This window comes from Oryzias melastigma, linkage group LG10 (assembly GCF_002922805.2).
Source record: "Oryzias melastigma strain HK-1 linkage group LG10, ASM292280v2, whole genome shotgun sequence".
NCBI classification, from domain to species: Eukaryota; Metazoa; Chordata; class Actinopteri; order Beloniformes; family Adrianichthyidae; genus Oryzias; species Oryzias melastigma.
Genome location: NC_050521.1, coordinates 3,444,034 through 3,469,243, shown reverse-complemented (window position 1 = coordinate 3,469,243; position 25,210 = coordinate 3,444,034). Strand labels below are relative to the sequence as shown.

At 40.2% G+C, this 25,210-nt stretch overlaps 2 protein-coding genes across 2 annotated transcripts; one reads left to right on the top strand and one right to left on the bottom strand.

The window, feature by feature from the left end:
- Positions 1 to 1,448: 1,448 nt before the first annotated feature.
- ppid (peptidylprolyl isomerase D) lies at positions 1,449 to 12,519 on the top strand. Its single transcript, XM_024262590.2, has 10 exons — positions 1,449 to 1,630; positions 2,232 to 2,372; positions 2,555 to 2,661; positions 5,266 to 5,454; positions 8,263 to 8,385; positions 8,871 to 8,977; positions 11,090 to 11,231; positions 11,509 to 11,595; positions 11,729 to 11,771; positions 12,199 to 12,519. Exons 1-10 carry the CDS (start codon positions 1,546 to 1,548, stop codon positions 12,285 to 12,287), a joined length of 1,113 nt encoding a protein of 370 aa, XP_024118358.1. The 5' UTR covers positions 1,449 to 1,545; the 3' UTR covers positions 12,288 to 12,519.
- Positions 12,510 to 23,592, bottom strand: etfdh (electron transfer flavoprotein dehydrogenase). The gene is made up of 13 exons (XM_024262589.2): positions 23,379 to 23,592; positions 22,749 to 22,907; positions 21,544 to 21,773; positions 20,915 to 20,996; positions 20,156 to 20,274; positions 19,122 to 19,199; positions 17,902 to 18,048; positions 17,598 to 17,738; positions 17,211 to 17,354; positions 15,929 to 16,097; positions 14,778 to 14,960; positions 13,758 to 13,979; positions 12,510 to 12,926 (listed from the first exon to the last, which is right to left on the bottom strand). The coding sequence occupies exons 1-13, from the start codon at positions 23,407 to 23,409 to the stop codon at positions 12,763 to 12,765; spliced, it is 1,869 nt and encodes a 622-aa protein (XP_024118357.1). The 5' UTR covers positions 23,410 to 23,592; the 3' UTR covers positions 12,510 to 12,762.
- Positions 23,593 to 25,210: the final 1,618 nt, after the last annotated feature.

The window sequence follows — 25,210 nt, the reverse complement described above, 5'->3', positions numbered from 1 at the left end:
GCTATCAGATTTGTGAACAGCCGACAGGACTCACACACATGCATCAGCTCATCAGACTGGACCCTGTTTAACTGGACCACAAACGGTCATGGTCCCCATTGCTCACAATCACATCAGACACTATACAGCACTAGATTACTGTTTACTTATTTTATTTCTGCTTCAGTCTGTTTTTTTTTTACTCTAGTCTGTGTTTTTATTACTTACTACATTTATTACTTGTATTTTTAGTGTATTTGTACATATCAGCATGGCAGAGTTGACTTCATTGAACAGAGAGCTCTGCTTCCCTGTTGCATATGACGATATTAGAGGTGGAAATCTTCATGATTCAATTCAACTATGAAACAGATCGCTTTTTAAACAATTACCAATACGTCCCGGATCTGCAATTTTTTTTTAATGTCTCTCTTTATTACAAAACACTAGAACAATATACGACTTACTTTTCTCCACCAAAGTACATTTTTAGGTAAAGCAGATCATAAACTTGTTTAACTTTTATTGGGAACATAAAAAGTCTGACAAGAAAAATATTTCACTTGATAATCAAAAATCTTTGACAGCATCAAAAGGGAAAATTGTTCCCTGAACTCAACAACCTTAAATAAGATAAATACATTTTATCATTAGACCAGCTTTAATGAAATGCTCTTTAGCTCACATTAAACTAAATAGTGTCTAGTTATGTCCACATTGTGATTTCTCAAACGTGTTGGGTTTCATGCATGTTTAATTTCTGTGTGTTATAACTTTCACACCGGATGACTTTGTCCATTAACCCTCGTCACTATGAAACCCAAAATGCCTCCAAACGGTCGCTTTAAGCGAAGTCGTGGCCAGTCGGATGATGAGATCTGGAAGGTCAAAGATGTTTGTGAGTTCTGTAAAAATGTCAGTGAAAAAGGCTCGAGTTTCCCTTGTTACTTTAACTCTAAATAATAAATGATTATCAATTATTTAAAATTCATAAAACGATTCAAAATAGTTTATTGATCATAATTAATGCATCTAAGAAATATATATTTTTCCCCCAACCTCGAGCGAACAGCGGCTCAGTTGAATTGATGCCACCAAGGATTGAGGCAGTTCTGAAGGAAAAGGGTCTAACTCGGTACTCGCAAGGTGGACCTGATAAAGTGACTTGTGAGTGCGCCTCATTTTCTATTCATTCAATTAATGACTAATTGTCCATAGTTTGATATATTTATGTTGTTTGTCTTCGTTGGTTTTATTTTTTGATCTAAACATAAATTTGATCCAAACCGGATTTAGGTAAAATTATTCCTTTATCTGTAACACTGACTGCATGATATACATTAGATATTATAAGATTTATGGTTCAGAGAGTGCTCGAAAGTTCAAACATGTTCATTTTTATTTTGAAATTTTAAAGCGGAAGTTGAATAGGCTCCCAACCCTGAAGCGAGTTCGCTTTTATTTTGAAGTCCTTGAGCGGAAGTTGCGTGACTTCATTCATCACGCCAGAGCCAGCGGCGCTGCGTGCTAAAGCTAGCCTGAAGAAGTTAACCCGTCCTCAGTAAAATGTCTCACCCAACACCGAGCGATAAACCGTCCAAACCCGAGAACCCCCGCGTTTTCCTCGATGTTGACATCGGAGGAGAAAGAGGTCAGAAACACATTTTAACAGAAAATCTCTGTGAGGCTAATGCTGGAGTTAGCCTGTTAGCATAGCACACAGGAGCACGCTTTATGGCTTCCAGAAACTTTGACAATTTATTACCGACTTAAGTGCCACAGGGAGGAGTTTACTTTACTAAACTGGCCTTTCAGCAGTAGACCTGCACCTGAGAGCAGAACCGTAGAAAAGGTCAAGTCTGTCTGCTAATCAGGACAGAAGGTGAGAGTGAAGGTCTGGAGAGCTCCAATGTGACGAGGAGAAAAGCTAGAGCACATCAAGACCAGACCGGGTCCAAACTCAACCAACCTGTTCACCTGAAGACCAAAATCTGATGACTAGGAGCAAAATAATGCTAGTATTCAGAGGTGTTCTGCAAAACTAATCAATGCATCAATCAATTCATCTGACTGTGACCAGAATCCTGTGACACTTTGTATCTGAATTTTCCTCTTAAATTTGCAGCACTTCCTTCCTTCTATGGCTGTTTTTGACTAGTTGCTGTTTGATTAACGCGTGAAAAGTGATGAATAAATCGTTTGAAGGCCGATCAATCCTCGATTCCACAGTAAAATGGTTGTTTCCTCCTCAGCCGGCAGGATAGTCCTGGAGCTGTTTGCAGATGTGACTCCCAGGACAGCAGCAAACTTCCTGGCGCTCTGCACCGGGGAGAAAGGCATCGGCAAATCCACCGGAAAACCTCTGCACTTCAAAGGATGCCCCTTCCACAGAAGTAAATCCACTTCCATTGGTTGACGATGCATCAGTGCTATTGACTCAACTGTTATGAGAAGTGTCCACTGATTGCTGGCTACAAGTTATTTTTCAATTTTCTTTTGTTTTTAGACAGTCAGATAAAATAAAGACTGATTTTTGTTCTGAAATATCCCTTTTCCTTAAATTTGTTTTTCTCAGTCATCAAGAAATTCATGATCCAAGGAGGAGACTTTTCAAACCACAACGGCACAGGCGGTGAAAGTATCTACGGAGACAAGTTTGAGGATGAGAACTTTCATTACCAGGTAAACCAGCCTCCACCGGAGCTGAGCTGCTAGATTCTCAGGAAAATAACACGTTTGGACGTTTTAATGAACTTCAGTTTAGCAGGTTTGCTTGTGGATTTCTGGTCTATTCCCTGTCTGTAACACAGACCCACTCCTGTGGAGATCTATCCGTTTGACTTTGTGTTTTAAAGGCCAGTGGAACTTTCTTTGTGTCTTCTGCTTCTGGTTTCAGCTCCTCTGCTTTTTAGGGAACTTCTCAGTGAGCTGTTCCATCAAAGAAACCTTTTCTGCTGTCAGTGTTCAAGTTGGTGAACCTCTGGATTGGGGCTGTCCACTAACTCACTATTAAAATGGTCGATTATTAAAATTAAAACTATTAAAATGGTTGATTAGTTGTCAGTGAGTTGACTAATCGACTATTAAATTATTCGTTGACTATAAAAATAGTCGGCAACTAATTTAATAGTCAATTAGTCGTTACTTTATATTAAATGGAGTCAGAGTGTAGTAAAGTTGAAAGTTATGACATTCTGCTAGCTTTTTAGACTATGTTGGCATTTATTAAGGTTTTTTTTAGGCTATTTGAGTTTACTTAGTATTTCAGCTGCATGCTAGCTAATTTGGCTAATTTTAAGGTTTTTTGTTGCTTTTTTGGGTATTAGCTAATATTTCAGCTACATGTTAACTATTTTGGCTAATTCAGGATTTTTTTAAGGAAAATTTTGAGTTTAGCAAACATTTTAGCTGCATGCTTGCTGATTTGGCTAGCTTAGGCATTTTTTCAGCTTCAGCGTTTTCAGCCACTAGCTTCAGCAATTTCAGCTATCAACGTCAGCGTTAATCGCTATCAATTTCAGCATCTTCAGTGGCCAAATTCAGCTTACAGCATTCACACTAGCATTATCACATTAAATTCTATATATCTAGTTTTTAGTTAGTTTAGAGCTAACGATGGTTAAGATGTGTGTTTTACATCCACTTTGCCATGAGCCGATTAGTTGTCTAATCGGAAACAATAATCTGTGATTAGTCGACTTTTAAAATAATCCTTTGTAGCGGCTCAACTCTGGATCGTGACTGCAACAGTGCAACTGTTTCTTCATCAGACAGTTGTCTTACACACATGACATTGGATGTGGTTCGGGATTTTTTTGCTTTGCACATAATGATTGGTTTAAAACATGTCCCTACAGCCGTCTCCTCAGAGGGCGGGGCCTCTCAGAACTCAGTTTTTAGATAAAGAACAAAGACAGCAGAGAACCTGGGGGAGAAAGAGAGGTTCAGAAGCTTAAGCTGCAGTGTGAACTTCAACAAATGTGAACTTGCATCTACCTTTAAAACAACTAAAAGTTCCATCACCAATACTGTAACATCCTGAGTCAGATTCTAAGGTCTGAATGCTCAGTCTTTGCTCTGCCACATCTAGTCTGGTTTCATTTCAGGGCTTTTATTTGTGCATGTGTAAAGCAGGCTGCTGTGGATCCAGCAGTGAGGACTGCAGCATCATGCTGTCTATTTACCAGACATATTAACTCCCACGTTAGTGAAGCTAATGCCATAAATGTCCGCGCTGCCACGTTTTCCAGGAACTGACCCACAGAAGTTTGGAAGTTTTACGTCATTGCATATTGATCACATTTCCAAAATCAATTAGCAAGAATCTGATTTCTACCAATTAGATTTGGTAGGGACTCTATGTAACATCCTTTCTGGTCTTCATTAACCCCCGCAGCTCATGCAGAGTTCAGCCACCCACCTTCTTACCGGGTAGAAAGAGAACACCTGCTTCACGTCTCTGCTGGCTTACAACTCACCTTCAGGACACATTTCTGCCTTTATTAGCAGTTAAGAAATGCTGTAAGCTTCTGGATCTTTGTGTATGAATTGTTTGTCCTCCCAGAGCCTTTAGATTTACATCTCCGGACAGCTGAACGCAAAAAACTCCTGAGCTCAAAGCCCCGCCCCCATGTAAAATTAGGATCAGCTCAGCAGCGAAAACGCCAAAACTCTTAATTCAAACTTAAAGAAAATGGGAAAGACAAAAAAAGGAGAAGTATTTGTTAACAGTTTTAGTTTTTTTTTTATTTATTTAAGTTTCTAATTTACATTTTTTTTTTCATTTTCAATATTTCTTTCAAGTTGATAATTTTATTTTTTTCAAATTTTCAATAATTTCTTTAAGTTTCCAATATGTATTTTTGAATTTAAAACTGCTTTCAAATTTACAATCTTGTTTTTCATTCACTTTAAGCGGATCCTGATTTGACCCCATAGAGTTGCTGCCTTTTTTCTTTATTGTCCTAAAAAGTTGTTCCGAGTGGTTTCTGAACTTCCTCCCTGAAGGTTTCATCAGTGAGAACCAAGTCAGAGTATTTTTATTTAGCTTTAACCCTTTTTTTTAAGTGCCATCCCTCCTTTCTAATGATAATATCTTATATTTTGATTTTTTAAATAACTTTTATAATGTTGATGATGGTCCTCATGATACTTCAATGATTATTCTGATGCAGTTCTGTAGGTTTGTTTCTTTTCCAGGTTTCTTTGCAGCTTTAGAACTTGTGATATAAAATGTGTGAAGAAATCTCTCTTCAGACGTCTGCTTTGTGTTTTCTTCTGCTGCAGCACGACAAAGTGGGTCTGCTGAGCATGGCCAACGCGGGGCCCAACACCAACGGCTCTCAGTTCTTCATCACGACGGTGCCCACGCCGCACCTGGATGGGAAACACGTGGTGTTCGGACAGGTGCTGAAGGGAATGGGAGTTGTTAAAATGCTGGAGGCTGTTGAGACTGAAGAAGATGCTCCTGTAGAGGTGAGCTACCAAACACAATTAATGATAATCATGTCATTTATTGCTTTCATGAGTTAAAACGATCTTCCATGTTTATGAAATAAAGACATTTATACTGTTTTAAATTTGGAGGCTAAACTCTTCCTGGCCTCCAGTTTCCCATCAAGTAGTTTTCCACAGAAGTTAGTGAATAGTAGTTTCACTCATGACTCGGCAGTTTGGGAACCTAAAGTGGGAGGGGTTTCTGACACCGTTGGCCCCTCCCATCAGATTTGTGAACTCACTGACTGTATATGAGAACTGGACCGAATGACTCCTCCCCCCTGGCGTTCCAAACAGGAAGTACCTGCTGGTTCCCATAGACTTCTATAGAGAAATAAACAGCTGTTACTCAGTCATTCTATTGGCCAGAATAAGCATTCTTGCTCCGATACATTTTTTAACGTGTCCTTGATAATCCTCTCTTTTCATATTTTTCTGTAGTGTAAGTTATTCAAACTATATTTGCTATATTTACCATAAAAGCAGTTGGTCTTATGACAACCCTTTGAAACGTGTGATTGACAGATGTTGTGTCGCCTGCTTTCAGGTGGTACTTCTAACAAGATCGCCCCTGATTTTTCAGGGTGGTTACCTTAGAAACACAGACTGATTTGGACCAGCCACTGTTTACTGGCGTAGTCTGGCTCCAACATGGCAGCAAACTTAACTTAAAATTGTTTGATCTTAGAAGTAAGTAATTTTCTTTAGGTGATGTCACACTCACTTGGTCCAGTTCTCATAGACCAGGGATGTCAAACTCAATCGCACAAGGGGCCAAAATCCAAAACACACCTAGGGTCAGGGGCCGAACAGGATAAACATTTATTCAACACTCTAAAACTACATTTTTAAAACTTTAAAACTAACTGTGTAACATAGTTATGAACTGGATATATAGCATTACCCATGATAATGCTAGTGTGAATGCTGTAAGCTGAATTTAGCCACTTAAGATGCTAGTGCTGATAGCTGAAGAGGCTGAAATTGATAGATAAAAACGCTGAAGTTGATAGCTTAAAATGCTAAAGCTGATAGCAAGCTAAAATATTAGCTAAATGTCAAATTAGCCTAAAAAATGTAAAATAAATAAATAAATAAACCCTTTGGTTAGCCAAAACAGCTAGCATGTAGCTTAAAAAATAACTAAACTACAAAATAACCTAAAAAACTGAAAAAAGCCTAAATTTGTCAAAACAGCTAGCATGTAGCTGAAATATTAGCTAAACTCCAAAACAGCCTAAAAAATCTTAGTAAATACCAAAATAGTCCAAAAAACTAGCAGAATGCCAATTTTTAAAACTTTAAAACCGTAACTTTTTAACATAATTCTCAATAATAAAAAGACAGGAATATTATTCCAGAATAAATCAACTTAAACCTTAAATAACTTTAAATATTTTACTCTCCATAAAATATATATTTTGTCAAAATTATGCAAGTTAGAAATAAGCGCAAGATAACATTGGGTCATGAATAAGAATAAAATAAAATCATCTGTAGCACCGGATGAGCTGTGTGAGCCTCCCCGTCTTCATGTTTGGACTTTTTTATTTTTTAGATTTGGACCACTGTCCTGTTGTAATGAAGCGATTAGTGACGAGTGTAAACATTTGATTATGTAGAGCTTGCTAGAGCTGTGCTGTGTGGTTCTGAGCCCATTTGCTTTGGTTGTGTCAGCTCCGTGACAGAGAAGTGTGTTTGGTTCATCCCATATTACCAGCTCAGTAGCCATGTGGTAGAGCGTCCACCCTGAGAGTGGAAGGTTTTAGTTCGAATTCATGGTCGAGTCATGCGTTTTCAGCTATTAACTTCAGTGTTTTCAGCTATCCGCTCTAGCATCTTCAGCGGCCAAATTCAGCTTACAGCATTCACACTAGCATTACTGCAGATAATGCTGTATATTTACTCCTTAATTATTTTAAAAAGGTAAATTTTTAAAGTTTTAAAAATGTAGTTTTTGTGTTCAGTAAAAGTTTATCATGTTCGACCCGTGACCTACGGTGTGTTTTGGGCTTTAGTCCCTTGTGCGATTCAGTGTGACACTCGTGCTCTAAACCAACACCATGGCCGCTCTCACCACAGTCTTGAACACCTTTCAGTCTTCTGTCACACATCACACCTGCAACCTTCGTCCACCTGTTGCACACCCCTCTTCCGGTGTATGATGTTAACAATATGTATCCTTGAAAAATGGGATGTATCGTTTGTCTTCCACCTCCATCTATCCTCCATTTTGAGCTTATTGCTGGTGAAGCTCCAATCTTCAGTGAAGAACAATGTCTTCCTGATTGATCAGAATGTCACTGCTGTTCAGCTCCAGCTGCTTCTCTGCTGTCTGCCTCCTCTTCACACAAGTGCAGCAAACTGATGAGAAATTCAGTTGATTAAGAGGACGAAGCTGTTATTTACCTCTGAGTGTGGAAGTGTGACTTCATACTTCACTGCTTCCTGTCTTTTGTGTAGTAAAACATTAGAGGACGTCTTTATTTTTTGGTGAGATGTTTTGTCTTGGAAGATTTTTGGGACTAAACGGTTGTTTTATTGTGGTTTCTCAGAGCTCCTATAAGACTTCTCACTCTGACGGAATAAAAAGTAACTTAAAGTTATGCTGTTGCTGGATCCTTTTCCTAACAGAATAAAAAAAACAGCTGTTGATATTTATTTGCATCAGCTCCCACCCTTCCTCCATACAGACTTTTCCTTCATGTCACATTTCGATGGCAGTCGCTGCATAAGTACTGACTGGATCCATGCCTTTAATGTGTGTCCACGTCTCTGTCTGTGCAGCCTTGTGTCATCGCTGACTGTGGCGAGCATAAGGACGGCGACAGCTGGGGCGCCCCAGCAGACGATGGGACTGGAGATGTGCACCCAGACTTCCCCGAGGACTCCGACGTCGACTTTAAAGACGTGAGTATTACAGAGGTCTTTGATCTTCAAGGACTCTGGTTAACTTTGGCAGATAGGATCAGACAGCTCTGTGAGGACCAACGCGCCACTTTTGGAAATGTTTGTCACTGACTGCAGAATCCGGCATGGGGGCAGATAAGAAGAGACTTTGTTGTGTTTTGGATTACATTTTCTGTATTAGATGCTGCAAGAAGAAGAAAGTGCTTTCACATAATTTTTAGGGCAAGTTTTCGGAACATTTGCTTTGATATTTATGGAGTTACTTTCTTGTTTATCACCTCTTTCTGTCCACTAGACTTTGAAGGTTTTAATGTTTTTTTTATTTTCTAACTTTGTCCCTCTAAAAAAGGAAAAGATTGCCTGAAGTCGCAAAAATAAAACTCTGTTTTTAAAAAAAAAAAAACAAATTAAATCATATATATTTTTAAAATGAAAAAAACAAATTTAAGCCCCACCAGTGTCATTTAATCTTCTTCTCCTTTCAGGTTGACAAAGTTCTGTCAGTTGCTGAAGACGTGAAGAATATTGGAAACAGCCTTTTTAAGAACCAGAACTGGAAAGCTGCAGTCAACAAATATAGTAAAGCCCTCAGGTAAAGCACTCTGAAGCCTGTGTGTGTGCGCGGTTTACTTTCAGTCCGTCATGCCGAGTTAGAGGTGGGCATTTGAGACGCACACTTTCAAGGCAGCCATGAAATGAGTGATAATCTGCCCAAAATGAAACATCTGAAAAAAAATGTAAAATGCTGAGTCCAAAATCTGCGTAAAAAGCCAAGCAGCAGTTAACCGGCGAGTGTTCGGCCGGCTGGACTCCATCTGCTGCATCTTGGGGAAAAAAATTATATAGACTAGCAAAGACATTACAGAGAAAAGTCAAAGTTTTCAGTGTTGTGATAACGAATGATGTTAATGTATGTCTGGAGTTAAAGTGACAGTCGAACTCAAAGATCTAAATGTTCTGTACTGCAATCCAGCTTCCAGCTCCTGCAGGTTTAAGCTGCACTCATCCAAAGACAGAGATCACACCTTAACCCCCTTTCTTTATCATCTATGTAGTTATTCCAAAACTGGGAAAAAGAGTAACACTCAAGTCAGTTTCTAAACAAACCCCATCAGTGGTCCCTCACCTGTGTGGTGGTTCCTTTGTAAAACCCTACAATACAGCAAGTATTACAAACAACAAAAAACAGGGGTGTGAATGTACGTCTTACGGAGTAAAAAGAGAGTTATAGTTTTTCTTTTTATGCACACCCACAAAAATCCAAAAACAACTCAAGAATATGCATTTTTTCTTTTATCACTTTTTCCTCAATTTCTATTTATACATATATAATCTCCACCAGTCCTTCACCCAAGTCTTTTTATGCAGTTCCTATTTACACGATCACTACGTCCCTTTGGCGTCCTCCTCCATTAAGATGAAAGCAGTCTAAAGGAGATGGCGGGTCATCACCGTTCCATCCGCAGCATGTAAATACGTGGCTTACCGGATCTGTCCATAGACGATGCATGTGAAGGTCTCACCCAATGGCAGAAAGAATTCCAACACTTTCTACCAAAGCGGTTGGTTCTCTTCTCCAACGTGCCGGGGATCCTCATGTGTTCTGCAGCTGTCAACGTTGTGCGTACCTCACTCCGAGCATGCCCCTCTGGAATCCTCACTCCGGTCAGGCCTCTCCCAGCTGATTCCTGAGGGACTCTCTTCTCATTTGTAATGTTTGTAATCAGTCTAGCACCTGTGTGACAGGAAGTCTTCAGGTAGCCATGTTTGTAGTCCAAAGAACAATGTAGGTAAAAAGTCCACCACCATTCAATTAAACATAAACCCGTCAGAAAAAAAACAGAGATCATTTTAACCTGGGCTAACGCATGGAAAGCCATTTCTGAATTCTGTTTTTTCATCTGTAAAAAGACATTTCCCATTCAAATTTAAATATAAACTTATATGTGCCAATGCTACACATTCTCCTCAGTCGATCCCTCCCCAGAAGGAGCAGGGTCACAGCCACACTCTCAACCTCTAGGGTCAGAGGAGGCATTGGGTGTAATTGTTATATGGATCTTGCATAAGCATATTTGACATAATCCGATGTTTGATCTAAACTCGCCCCGTCCCAGGCCGTTGAGCAAGGCGTCAGTATTTCAGCAGCTGACCGACTTCATCATTAAGAAACAACTGATATGATCATTTACATTTTCTGTGATCTTTGGGGAAATACTAAAACTTCCATATGTCCTAATTTTTTACTTGATTTGGCATCAAACCATCAAGCTCATTTAGCTAATTATTAGCATTATGCTAGCTCGTTAAGCTGATTTTTACATTCTCAAATGAGGACTTAGTATTAGGTCTTGGATTCTTTGAAGTTGTTTTGACACTTTTTGACACTTGACTTTTATTTAAGCCTTATTTCCGTCTCACGGTTCTATGCATTTGCTTCTGCTAACAGTTTATCAAAAGAAACACATTTCTCCTTGTGAGATGAACAAAGTATTATCTGTCTCATCTTAATAAAGCATCACATTCATTCTTATTCTGCTGGACCTTTTCCCACCATTACTTCAGTTCAGTCAGACGTCCTGAGCTGCTAAACTCAAAAGTACCATTTCAAAAAGGATCACAGTCTGTTTATAACCTGCCACTTTCGTATTGTTACAACATTTTTGAGTTTAAGCTCCAGCAAAGGTTTTCCTCACCTCCTCAGGTACTTGGAGGTGGGAGGAGATCACCTGGAGAAGGAGAGCCAGCAGAAGCTGGTGTCCACGACCCTCAGCTGCCATCTCAACATGGCTGCTTGTAAACTGAAGATGCAGCTGTGGCAGGAAGCCGTGGACAGCTGTGACGAGGTGACGGAGCAGATGGGTCTTCTGCTGTGCAGCTTGTTCATTCCATGTTTCCAACATTTTGCTTCTCATGAAGCTGGCAAAGTCCAGAGTTCATTCTTCATCCAGCTGTTGAGACTGAAGTCTGAAAGGCAAACTTCAAGCTAATTAGTTCTGATGCTAAGACATTTCAACAGCTTGGTGGCAGGAGTTGACCTCATCAGCATCCATAAGTTCCTTAATTAAATGATTCACGTTCATCTAAACAATTCAGAGGGATGACATGGGATTCTGGTTCCAGGCTCTGGAGCTGAACCAGTCAAACCCGAAGGCTCTCTTCCGGAGGGCCCAGGCCTGGCAGGGCTTGAAGGAGAACGGCAAAGCCATGGTAACCTCATCAAAGCAGCACTCATCACACATTCAGCTTCAACCAGTGGCAGCCTTTGGACTTGAATAATATACAGCCCAACAGCTGAGCACTAGATCCATTAAAAGTTGATTTCCTGCTTCTCACCTGACAGGCGGATCTGAAGAAAGCTCAGGAAGTCTCTCCAGAAGACAAAGGTGAGGAATTTCAAATGAAAAACATCGGAATATTTATCCCCTTCTTAAATGCTGTTTGATATTTTAATATTTCACGGTTTCTCATATGCATTAGTTATTAAACTGATCTATAAGGATGTCATCAGCTTGCTGTTCTTGTAGAGATGATCATCTGTTTAATGAGGCAGTGGGGGGTGGTATCAGGGCGCTGACCATGATCAGCTGGCTGTGTGTGGTTTGTCAGAGTCACTGAGCTCCTCTAAATCAAGACGCTTTTCTCCTCTTGATATTTTAAGCTGTTTTATTGGCTGCAGGCTAGAGATAAGAGCTATCAGTGCGCGTCCCGCTGCAGCCGTCAGTTTTTACTGAAAAAGTCAGCATGCAGAAACAGAAGCGACAGCACAGCTCACATGAAAACGTCTGTAATAAAACGTCCTTTTGTTGACAGCCATCACCAACGAGATGAAGAAAGTCCTCCATAAGATCCAGGAGGAGAAGGAGAGGGAGAAGAAAATCTACGCCAAAATGTTTGCCTGAATCTGGATGGTTTCTGCAGCTGCTGCAGCTTTTCTGAACTGAGCCAACAGACTCCCCTGAGCGCGAGCCGGATCCCTCACCGCTGATTTGAGACTCCGCTGCATGTAACTGAGCATTTGGGTTTGTTTAACGTTCAACACTGGCCTGTTCTGGAGTTTAGATGTTTAGAAAGTGAAGTTGTTTTATTTATGCGTCTCACCGAGGTCAATAAACATCAGGTGCTTTTCTGTTATTTCTGTTTATTTCTTACAGTCATGTTTAAATTAAATGCTCTCAACATGTGATGCTTCATTATTTATTTTACAGTTTTTTCTATTTCAGAAGTGTTGCTGAATATTCTCTAAAAAACATCAGCTGCCTCACTCTGTTAAAGGACAAAATGCCCTCAGAGATGATGCAGTTTATAAAACACAAACACTGTTCTGTTCAGGCACAAACTGACACATATGCTCCATTTAAACCAGAAAAAAGGCCTTCACATTCCATTATAGGCGGGACCCCCGCCCCCTTCAGGCACCACCCAGTTGATGTTTTGGCTGGGGTCCTTGATGTCGCAGGTTTTACAGTGGACACAGTTCTGAGCGTTTATCTGCAACCGCATCCCGTCACCCGTTTCCATGGGAACGTACTCGTACACACCTGAGGAAGGGTAAGAACATAAGATGAGCTCTTCTTTAACACATCAGTCTTCTGAGGTTAAACTGGCATTTTGGAGAGCAGACTCTGTTTAATCAGACACTGACCACACAAGCAGATGAAAACTGGCGGGTCTTTCTTCATTGTCAGAGAGAGCATATGAATCAACACGGCCGATCACTTCTGACTGACATGCACATAAACTCTTGTCTGGTGGAAGCCTCTCTTTCAAAGTCCAGATTCTTTCTCAGATGTTAAAGTGTGATAGATGCCCTCTGAGGGAAACTTAATCATCGGCTCAGGCTGGATGAATAATCTTTGTTCTGAGGACACGAGAGACCTTTTAATAAAAGTGTGAAGTGGAAAATCATAAATCAAATCTGAATTGAATTAGATTCTTCATCTGTTAATGTTTACTGGGGCTGAATTTTTCCAGTTTTTGGAAGAAGAGCTAAATGAAAAGGACTGACCTCCCTGACACAGAGCTGGAACACTCAGAGTTAATCAACTTTTAATCTTCAGATCAGAAGCTTCTCTGTGTCCATGGTGACATGATCAGTCTGCAGATGAAGTGAACACTAAATGAGGTCATTTCATCAGCGATGCTGCTGCAAGTCTCAGATTGAAGGAGCGGGAACAGATCCAGGAAGGGTTCCAGGTAATCTGAGTGTGGATGCTAACATGGCCCAGAAGAACTCATTTAACATGGTCGGTCTCATGGATGTGTTCAGATGTGACGTTCTCGTTTAACCACAGACAGACGCTGTCCTCCAGGATGAGGAGGACTGTGGGATTTGGGTTTCTACCGGGTGTCCTAGCTTTAGCTGCTGTTACCTGCAGGGCAGAAGCGCTGCTCAGGCCCGTCATAGACAGCCAGGTTTCTGGCCACTGGGACGCTGTCATCCTTTAAGGTCAGATGTGGGGGCTGGTCCCCTTCGTGATTGGTTCCACTCAGGGCCACAGAGGAGAGCAGATCAAAGCTTATCTTGCCGTCCGGCTTGGGATATTCAATGGGTGTACATTCTTTAGCCGGTTTGAGCTGGTGGGCGTCCATGCCTGCACAGATGAGACACAGCTGGTCATGGAGGACTGTTTTCTGTATTCTTCACACGTCCAATTGATGAACTCAAAAGCTGTGATTCCTAACAAGTCTGAAGCATGAGCTTTCACAGGTCAAAGGTGTGTTCACCTGTGAGAAATGCTCATAAAGACCTGCTGGAATTCCTTTAGAGCAGGGGTCCCCAGACTACGGCCCACGGGCCGGATCAGGCCTGCCACCATATTTGACCCGGCCCCACACACACACTATCAAGAGACGCATATAATCTGGCAAGTGTTTTGGCATTTACTAAGGATTTTTTAGGCTAATTTGAGTTTCAGCTACAAACTAGCTCTTTTGGCTTATTTAGGGTTTTTTCTGGCTAACTTGGAGGTTAATATTTCAGCTACATGCTAGCTTCAGCATTTGCATCTATTAGCTTCAGCCATTTCAGCCACAAGGTTAAGTGTTTTTAGCTATCAATTTCAGCATCTTCAGCTATCATCACTAGCATCTTCAGCGGCCAAATTCAGCTTACAGCATTCACACTAGCATTATCAGGTAATGCTATATATCTAGTTTATCAAATGTTTTATTATTTTTTTTCTGTGAAGATAACAGAAATGAATAATTTAAAATGTGACCATGTGTTGCTTTCTGGAAAACCGTAAATGTTTAGGTTTAGACTGTGATTGTTACACTTTTTCTGTTACCCTACAAAGTGACCCCGTCCCCCCATCAGAGAAGAAAACCATCATGTGGCCCTCACAAGAAAAAGTTGGGGGGCCCTGCTTTAGAGGAGCCTCTCTGCTCACCTCTGTGCTTCAGCGTCCACGGCTCTTTCCCTCGGAGGATCCAGTAGAAGATCCCGGTGTAGATCATGCCCCCGTACAGGCCCAGGGGGTTGTGGAAGGACGGCCGGATGTTCCTCACTGAGTGCAGTTCCTTCCACACCCAGGAGTTCTTCAAGCTGTCTGCATACTCAGGAACATGCAGCCCTGTGGGAGAACGGGTGAGTGAAGATGCATCTTTGCAAACACAGAAGACTGAGTATGAGTCAGTCTTTGAGCGTTCTTCGGAGAAACCATCCAGACAGTGAAGCTGCTTCACACTACAGAAAACCCCTCTGTGACCTGCAGACAGGACGGCTCCTCAAAGACCATGTTAACATCACACTTTCACTCCCGCCTCCTGGAGGGCAGAACGGTTCTGATCTTCTCGTTGTACTGAGTTACACAGTTCCAACAAACAGCCTTTTAAGTTCAGATCAAACCTACTGATATGTTAAAGACACAAGAAGGTCCTGAGAGACCCTTTTATCAGGAAAGTGTTCAAACTCCAGATAAAATGAAGCTTTCCCTCTCATTCCTTGTAAAGGTGAAGGGTTCTGTCCATCAAAACTCAGCTGATGTGACCTCTACGGAACACATTTACTTTGAGGATTTTACTGACAGTCAAAAAGTCCTGTAATATCCTTTACTAAATAAATCAGGCTGTGGTCAACAGTCTCACTTCACACGGAGAAGGCCCTGGATTTTCTCCAGTTTTCTCCTGCAGTTCAAAAACATGCTTCCCAAGTGGATTGGTGGTTCTAAATTGTTCTGGGGTGTGAATGGTGACCTATTCAGGGTGAAGCCCGGCGTCACACAACAGTAGCTGGGATAGGCTCCAGCAACCCCAATGGGGGAAAAGTGGGGATTGATAAATCAATAAACCCAGATGTTGCAAGAAAAAATATGTACAGAACTATGAAAAAGGGGCGGAGCAAAAACAAAAATAAACTAAATTTGATTGGCAGGTGGTAGGGAGCATAGGTCAGAGAACATCAAAAATATCAGCAAAGTCTATGTAAAATTGAAGTTCAAATGTGCATCAGTGAGGGCTTTCTGTAGCAGCACCGACATTATCATAATGTCACACGGAGCTCCGCCCTCTAAAATGCTGACACAGGTGCTACACTGCGTACCTGCGGTCTCCGAGTCCGGCTCCTCTGCAGTGACTTTGGGGAAAATGGCCTCTGCTGCCAGCATGCCGCTCTTCATGGCCGTGTGGGTTCCTTTGATCTTTGGGACGTTCATGAAACCGGGACTGCAGCCAATCAGCAGCCCTCCAGGGAACGTCAGTTTTGGGATGGACTGCAGAGGAAGAGGAAGCAGGTCACTTATTCTAGAGCTGTAGAGAAATGTCCTCGGATTGAAGCCTATGATGATGACACATTCAACTGTTGTTTCTCATCAAACAAAATGCAGAATGAAGAAAAATGGGATTTAATGCTCTCAAAAGTAAAGAAATAAGAAACATAAACCACAGCAGCAGCTGTATAAATGTAAAAACCAAAACAATAATTTAAAATGACTAATAAATAACCTGTTACAGAAGTTATGACACAAAAAATACATTTTAAAAACTGATTTCATCCTGAAATATAGACAAAACACAGAGGCTTTCTGCCCAGAGACAGACAGGCAATCAGTGCAGCTGCAGCAGGAAACTGCCATGCTCCTGACTAGTGCTGCCACAAACGATTGTTTTATTAATCGATTAATCATTGATTTTTTTTAATGATTAGTTGACTCATCGGGTCATTCACTAAGTAGATGTAAAACACATCTTAACCATCATTAGCTTTAAAATAAATATAAAGACAATTGAGATGATAGTTTATTAAACTTTTAATGAATCATGCAGCTTCTGTCCTTCATTAGTTTCTGGGATTAAAACAAGATTAAATTAAATGAGAGAGATAAGGAATATATTTTCCATCAAACTCATTTTGACAGGTGCCCCACCCCTCAAGATGGCGTAACAATTAATGATCAATTTTATTTATAAAGGGTATACAGGGTCAAAGGTCACCTGTCAAAATGAGTTTGATGGAATGTATATTCCTGATCTCTCTAATGAGTTCAGCAACTATATAAAAAAGTGCATTTTCTGGTGCTGAATGCTCACAACTTTGTTCAACTTTACTTCAGTCTGACTCCATTTATTATAAAGTAACGACTAATCGACTATTAAATTAGTCGTTGACTATTTTAATAGTTGATTAGTAGACTAATCATGGTAGCTGTACTCCTGACAAATGCTGACTTTGGAAAAAAGCTGTAATTTTCCTTTTCCGTTCATCAAAAATAGACAAAATACAACAAACTGAATTTTGGTTCAACCAAAGCTACACAAACAACAAACAAAAGCTATTTATCTTCATCACCGCTAGCACACCCCCTCTTCAAAATGAAGTGTCACACCTGAAAGCCGCCCTCGTTCAGGGCCCGGGCTCCGTAGGCGATCCTTTGGCCCCCCTCCAGCGTGGCAGCTACAAACGGGTGGTGCTTCCAGCGCTGGAATTCCTTGAAAGGGCTCAGGTAAGGGTTGGTGTAGTCCAGACCGACCTGGGGAGGGAAGATGATGAAGCAGAGAACTTCTCTTGTGGGTGGTGCAGCTCTAATCATGACCGTCCCACAAAGACAGGTCTGCCCTGTTCACAGAGCCTCACACTTCACTTCTTTTCACTGAAGACGTGCTAAAATGATACTGGACTAAAGCAGATCTTCTTTGTCCTTGAATGTTTCTTCATCTAATGAAGAACAGAGACTGGTGCTGGCCGTGTCAGCCATCAGTGCAGAGCTGCTCACCACAAAGCCCAGAGACACCAGAGGCTCTCCTTCATTCAGATGATAGAGGAAGGACCCTCCATATGTGTGTCTGTTCAGAGGCCATCCCACAGAGTGCTCCGTTCTGCCCGGCTTCCACTTCTTCTCATCAATCATCCACATCTTCAAAAGAAAAGGAAAAGTTAATCCTTTCTTTCTAAACATTCTTAAACAAAGATCTTAGCGTGATTTATCTTCATGACTTTCACTGATCAAAGGAGCAAACTTTACATTTCTGTTTTTAAGAGTACAAAGACATGATTTCATCTGGGAAACCGAACTTTACCTCCTTAAGGCCGATGGCGTAAGTCTGAGGCTCACAGTTTTCCCGCAGGTTGAACTGCTTGTAAAGCTGCTTTGCCAAATGGCCGTGGCAGCCCTCTCCAAACAAGGTGACTTTGGCGTGGAGCTCCATCCCTCTCTCAAAAACATCCTGAGGCCAGAAAATCAGAGCAATGATGAGGAAACAGAAGAAAGCAGAAGCGAATGACACCAGGTAAAGCTAAACCCACTGAACCTGCGTGAGGTCAAAAGGTCTGCACCAGCAGAGCTACTACTGCGGCTTCATTAAACTCATTAAACTCTAACTTCATTAAACAAGTTTTAGAACTTTAACTCTTTTAGGCACGTGTCAAAGTCAAGGCCCATGGGCCGGATCCGGCCCTCCGGGTAATTCTATCCGGCCCTCCAGATCATTTTATTTTATTGTTATTAATGACCCGATGTTATCTTGTGCTTATTTTTAACTTGTATGATTTTGACAAAACATATTTTTATGGAGAGTAAAATATTGAAAGTTATTTAAGGTTTAAGTTGGTTTATTCTGGAATAATATTCCTGCCTTTTTATTATTCATTATGTTAAAAGGTTATAGTTTTAAAGTTTTAAAAATTGGCATTCTGCTAGCGTTTTAGACTATTTGGACATCTACTAAGATTTTTTAAGCTGTTTTGGAGTTTAGCTAATATTTCAGTCACATGTTTGCTGTTTTGGCTAATTTAGGATTTTCTTTTTCATTTTTTTAGTCTTTTCTGGAGTTAGGCTAATATTTACACACTAGCCGTTTTGGTTAATTTCGGCTTTTTCAGTTTTTTAGGACATTTTGAAGTTTAGCTATTTTTAAGCAACATGCTAGCTGTTTTGGCTAACCAAAGTTTTTTTTAATTTATTTTTGTGTTTGTTTTTTTAGGCTGATTTGGCATTTAGCTAATATTTTAGCTGGCTATCAGCTTCAGTGTTTTCAGCTATCAGCTTCAGTGTTTTTAGCTATCAGTTTCAGCATCTTCAGCTATCAACACTACCATCTTCAGCGGCCAAATTCAGCTTACATCATTCACACTAGCATTATCATGGGTAATGTTATATATCTACTTCATAATTATGTTAAAAAGTAAAGTTTTAAAAATGTAGTTTTAGAGTGTTGAATAAATGTTTATCCTGTTCGGCCTGTAACCTAAGGTTGTTTTAAATGTAGGCCCCTTTCAACCCTGCTTTAAGGTGTGTTACCTTTGGGGAGCCATCCTTGGCGATGCCGACATCATTGGTAGCGACTCCCTTCACACTGCCATCTTCATGAAATAAGACCTAAGTGAAGAAGAGAAAAGCTTCAACAGCTGAAGACGAGGGGAGCAGAGATGTCTGCAGAGAAAGCCACAACACTGTCAGTGACGGATGAAAAATGTGTTCAACCGATTCACTGTTGGATTCATTATGACCCATTGAAATGGTTTCTTTTTCAAACTGCTACTCTAAAAATAGCTTGATTATAAAAACTTATTTATTTTAGAAATTTATTGATTTTAATTGGGAAAAATGGAAATTTCAAATCTAAGATTATGAGATCTGACAAAAAACCTAACAAAATCTGTTTCTGCCTTAAAAACATTTGGTGCATCAATAGATCACTGGAATCAAACCACATGAAGACTCTTCCCTTCTCTCCTGACCTGTGATAGGTCAGCATACCAGTCAATCTGCCAGCTGAACAACTAAACTCATCAGGAAGTTCTAAAATAACAGGGATCCTTTCACACTGAAAAACGGAGGAAACTAGCGTGATTTGATTCATCTTTAGTAGAATATCAGTGAATACAACGATTTCCCTGTCCTGGATAACAAACAATAATAATCAAAGCCACAATTTGAAGCAAATTAGTTCAAAATGGACTAATCTCACCTGGTTTTTATAATCAAACATTCATAAACTGATCTTTTCTGACGGCACAAGTTTACCCTAGTGGGATGAAGAACGGATGGACCACTTGTTTGTATTTGCTCATCACAAGTGACTTGTGACTTGTTAAAAGATGTATAAATAGTCTCCACGAAAGGGCTCTTTTCCAACAACTTATTTTAGAAGACATAGAATATTTTTTCTGTGCTTCAGGAATGTCAAGGACAAGAAGACAAAATCAATCTGTATTCCAACACTTCTGCTGTATCTAATTATTTCATCAAGATCATTCACCAAGCCCTTGTGATTTCAGGAGTTCAAATGATAGGGGCCCTTGTGAAAAATATGTCAAAGACGCACATCTCACCTCTGCAGCAGCATAACCAGGGTAAAGCTCCACCCCCAGCTCCTCGGCCTGCTCCCCCAGCCAGCGCACAAAGTTCCCCAGCCTCACCAGGTAGTTACCGTGGTTCTGCATGGGGAGGCCTGCAGCCATGAAGAGACAGCACACAAAGGCTTAGTATTGTCAGTGCTTTAGATCGTCTTTTCCTTTAGAAATTTGCCTTCATGCTAAAAAGACCCCTAAACTAGACGTCGGCAACCTTTAACAGTAAAAGAGCCATTTGGGCTCGTTTTCTACTGATCAAATCTAATAAATCTAATCTAAATTAAATAAATGCCAACTAAGTAATTCTTACTTTTAAAAATTAATATTTAACTTTTCTTTTACTTTTTTTTTGTTCTTTTTCCCTCTTTGTCCTCAGCAATCTTACCCTGCTGGGTTTTGTTATTTTAGTTTGGGGTTGGACCTTGGTAGTCTTAGTTTGTGGGCTTTGTTTGTTTTCTTTAGGTAGTTTTGGTTAGGCAGTAATTATCAGGGAGCTGCTGACTCTGACGGTCGACATGACTGGGTCAGCAGTCTCCATGACTTATTTTATGTTTGGACGAGGAGCCACCATGGAGAGATAAAAGAGCCTCATGTGGATCTGGAGCTGCGGGTTGCAGACTCCTGTCCTAAGTAAAGCCTGGAAACAGGAATATGGTCTGCAGTATGTCTGTCAGAATGCTGCCGTGTCCCAAACACAGGGAAATGACTGAATAAGAAGGAGGAGAAGGAGGAGGTGACCTGGAAGGATGGGGACGGGGATCCTGTGACTCTTTGTGAAAATGTTGAAGACATCTTCAGTAACCGGCGTGTTCAGAGGAGCCTGAAGAAGACAGAATGAAAACATGCTCAACATTCAGCTTCCCGTTTGCATCAACAAAACAAACAAAAAAAAAACAAATATGAAAAAAAATATTGCATCCATTAATGAACCAAATTTGAAAGGGAATACTTCCAACATAACAGTGTGTAACTGTTTGTATGGTGTATCAGTATGATGATAAGACTGTACAGAACAATGCTACAGTCTGGACTCTGCTTCCCAAAGGCCAAACATTTTTCAGATTTTCCTGAAGTTTTTAGCAGTTTTCCTGCCCAACATCTTCTGCTACATCATCTCTCTTCTCCTCCTGTTCTTGTTCGGAAACCAAACGCTGACACAAAACTTTACAAAAACGCTCTGATCAGCCACAAAGAAGGAACTGTAAACAGGTGTTTTTTATAAGTCACCTAACTAAATGAGAGCAAGACAAGTTCAGAATAAAGACTCTAGGAGAGCAGAGTTTCTGTCCTGAAACAAAAACAAACATGAGAGCTGATCACAGCGGTGAGAACAATAACGAACGCCATGTGCAGTGTGCAGTGCTGACCCCTCGTTCCTTCCAGTCAGGAAAGAGCTCGGTGAGGGCAGAAGGTTCCAAACAGGCTCCAGACAGGGTGTGAGCTCCGATCTGAGGCGCTTTTTCCACAAGGCACACTCGCAGCTCCTTCTGATGCTCGTTAGCCAGCTGCTTCAGACGGATGGCTGCCGAGAGACCTGCAGGGCCGCCGCCCACAATCACCACGTCGGCCTCGTCTGCAAACCTCTCCATCTCCATCCCTGCAGGAGAGAAGCCGAAGCCAGAACTTCAACACAAAATCAACCATGGCAAAGTCGGTAAAACATTTCTTCACAGATCTCCAGAAGAAAACAGTTGAAGTTCCACATCTGAGAAAAAACTGAAATCATTTGGATGATCCACAGTAAAAAAAAAAAAAACATCTAAAGTTTCTCCAAAAAACCTCGTCTCACCACAAAAACACCTTCAGAGTTCTTTTATGAGTGTGAAAATTAAAAGGCTTGAGAATAAGCTGAACGTTTCATTTTAGAAACATTTACTTTTCAAAGGACAAACTGGGACGCCTGGGGATTATAAAAAATGTAAAAGTAAAATATTTCCTTGTGTCTTGGTGAAAAAAAACTAATGTTAGCTTAATGGTCTGTTGTTCCCCAAATCCTCAATCAGTAAGAAAGACTTGTTGTGTTTGCAGCAGCCATGTTGGCGTGTGTGTAAATGAGCTGCTGTGGAGTAGTAGACACTGATCTAACCTCTTCACTCCAAAAAGCTCTGATTGATTTAGTTCTGCGGCTGGATTAGTCGATCGCCTGCAGACATCTTGAAGAGTCACTGCTCTTCATCTTGATGCTCTCCATCGTCTGTTCCTGAAGATTTGTGAGTTCAGCTTCAGCTGCATTTTTAAAGATCTTGTGTTTGAAGCAACAAACTTTAAACCACGCAGTGTTGATATCTTACATGACTGCATGTTGGCACCACATTTAGGAAGCAGCAGATTTTCTTTTTTGAGGATAAAGTTTGTAGTTGACTGTGGTTTTCTCTCTTCAGGAATGTTGTTGTGGTGACATTGAGGTTTCTCTTTCTGAACAATAAACCACTACGAACAGCTGACAGAATTTAAGACTACATCAAAAATAAGGTTCCTTTCTCACACTTGTGCTTTTATCATGTCGGGCTGGTAAAGTATTTCGGTCAAATGAAGCAGGTTTAGTCCTTGACTCCAGAGAAGAAGCTCTTACCTTCCCATCTGGGGTCTTTGTCTCGGGGGTGGATGGTGTAGTGTGTGGTGATGCGCGGAGCAGTCACTGAGGAGCATGTCCTCCTCTTCACTGTAGTGTAGAGCTGAGGGGCGCCATGCTCTGCCTGCACAGCGGTCAGAGCCCTGATGCACCTGTGGGCTGCAGAGAGGAAGGGCCTGCTGGTCAGGACCACATCTGTCACGTGACTCAGACCACCTACAGCTGGTTCTGTCTGACGCATCAAGCGTTCATTGACGTGACGTCAACTTTGTCCCACTGTGGAGTTCAGTTCATATTTATCAAGTGATCCAACCGCCAAGTTAACTTGTGAAAAAAGTCACTAAAGATACAAACTAAAACCGTAACTGGATCTCAAATTCAAACAAAGGACGTATTTAAAGGGACCAAAACACCGGCTGAACTTTCACCTAAATATTAGCATGAGCTAGCTGGTGACAATTAAGGTTAATGATTGTTGGTCAAACACAACAAACAAACACAACAAACAACAGAACGCATACTACTGAACACGGAAAGCATGCAAAGCTCCGTAAAGTGATGAAGGAAACGTTGACATCTCGTTCTAGTAGCCATGTGAGGGAGCAGCTCAGCAGATGTTAGCGGACATACCTTTACTGGAGTATCTGCTAGCAGGCAGCATTCTGCAGACAACAGGCAGCAGCAGCTGCTTCAACACAACACTAATTCTGATTTCTTCTCACTTTTCTGGCCGCGTACAGGTTAGGTAACCGCCCGTCAACAGGAGAGCGACAGAGCCATGAAAAGTCGCTCTCATAACACCAACGCTACTTCCGGGTCCGGACTGCGCATGTGCAGATATGTACACGTCACTCCGCCACAGACCATTCATGAACGCCGTCCGGTAGGGATTTAGATCCAAAGATCACGGTGTTTTCTTTTTTATTAACATGTTTTTATTTATGGCCAAATTTCGTATTCATAAAAGTAAAGTAATAAACAAAAAGCCCGAACTCTTGGCTCTTAAAACACAACTCCAACAATACGTAAAACCATCTCAACCTCCAAGAATACAAAAGCTCATAAAACTCTGTAAATCTCTGAAATTAATAACACGAATAAATCAAAACACTAACTCTTGCATTTTTTTCTACCTTTTTATTTATTTGTATATCTCTAGTTTACTTACTGTTCTGTATTTTCCCTTTTTTTCTCTCTTGCCATTTAATGTTTACTTGTATTAGCTGTGATGTATGAGATTGTATGAGTTCTAATTTGATGTTTGTATTGTATTTTATTCAATGCTCAAAAAAAAAAAAAAAAAAAACGCCATCCGGTAGGCCCTCCAAAAAGCGTAAAAAAATGCAATAATAAACATATTCGTAACACATTCTGTGAAAAAAGAGACACCTTACCTAGAGGTGTACTTTATTGGAATAATATCTTTGGAAATATTAATTGGAATAAACCATTGACATCACCTGAAAATGTTGCATTGGTAATAAAGTCAAAGAAATACATACAAAATCTTACATAATTTTTACCCAACAAATATGTACATATCAAAATGTGCAGATATTGATCATAACTGTAGTTTTTTTTACAAAAATTCCCCTGAATCTACACTCCACCTTTTTACCTGTTATGCATTTCCTTTTGATTTCGTATCACAACTAATAAATTGTAAAATTAATCTTGAACGTATCATTTCTTGTTTCAGGTCTGATAATAAAAACATAGAAAATATATTCAATTTACAATTATTTCAAACCAAGTTTTAATTAAACAAATGCAGGATTAGAAAAACTTCTCCAAATACTTTTGGTTGTATAACTGAACTACATCAATTTTATAGCACCATCAAAAGGATCCATATCACCAAAGCAAACCATACAGTTGAACTTTGTGCCTTATTACTTGATGACTAGATTATTTTTCTCTTGTTTATTTTTTCCCAGATATCGCTTCTTGTTTTTTTTTTTAATTATATACACTTTAAACTCTAATTTCCCCCACTGCAATTATTCTGTGTTGGAATATCATTATTATTGTCATTGCTTTGTTTTGAAAGCATTTGTCTAAATGTTCTGTAAATGTATTTGGATTTAATAAAGTTTAAAAAAAATGCCATCTGGGCTTCCAAAACGCGTGCTTTCTGTCTCTCTCTTGCACGTTTTGCCTGTATTTTTCATGGAGTTTGTGTTAATTACACCTCAGTTACTTGTTTCTAAAAGTTTTACATTTTTTTCTGCATTTGTTTAAAACTGTATTGTTTGGAGGGAATGTCAGCGTCAACGATTAGGCTATTTCTAAACTTTAGACAAAACAATTCTATTCTAATTAAATGAGAAAAAATAGTTTTTTTTTTTTTTTTAATTGAGGTGGATAACAAAATCTCTGCTAGTATTCCCTTAAAAAAACATTTTGGAGAAAAAATATCAAACATTATTATGCACAACAACCCTAACTTCAATTTTTAATAA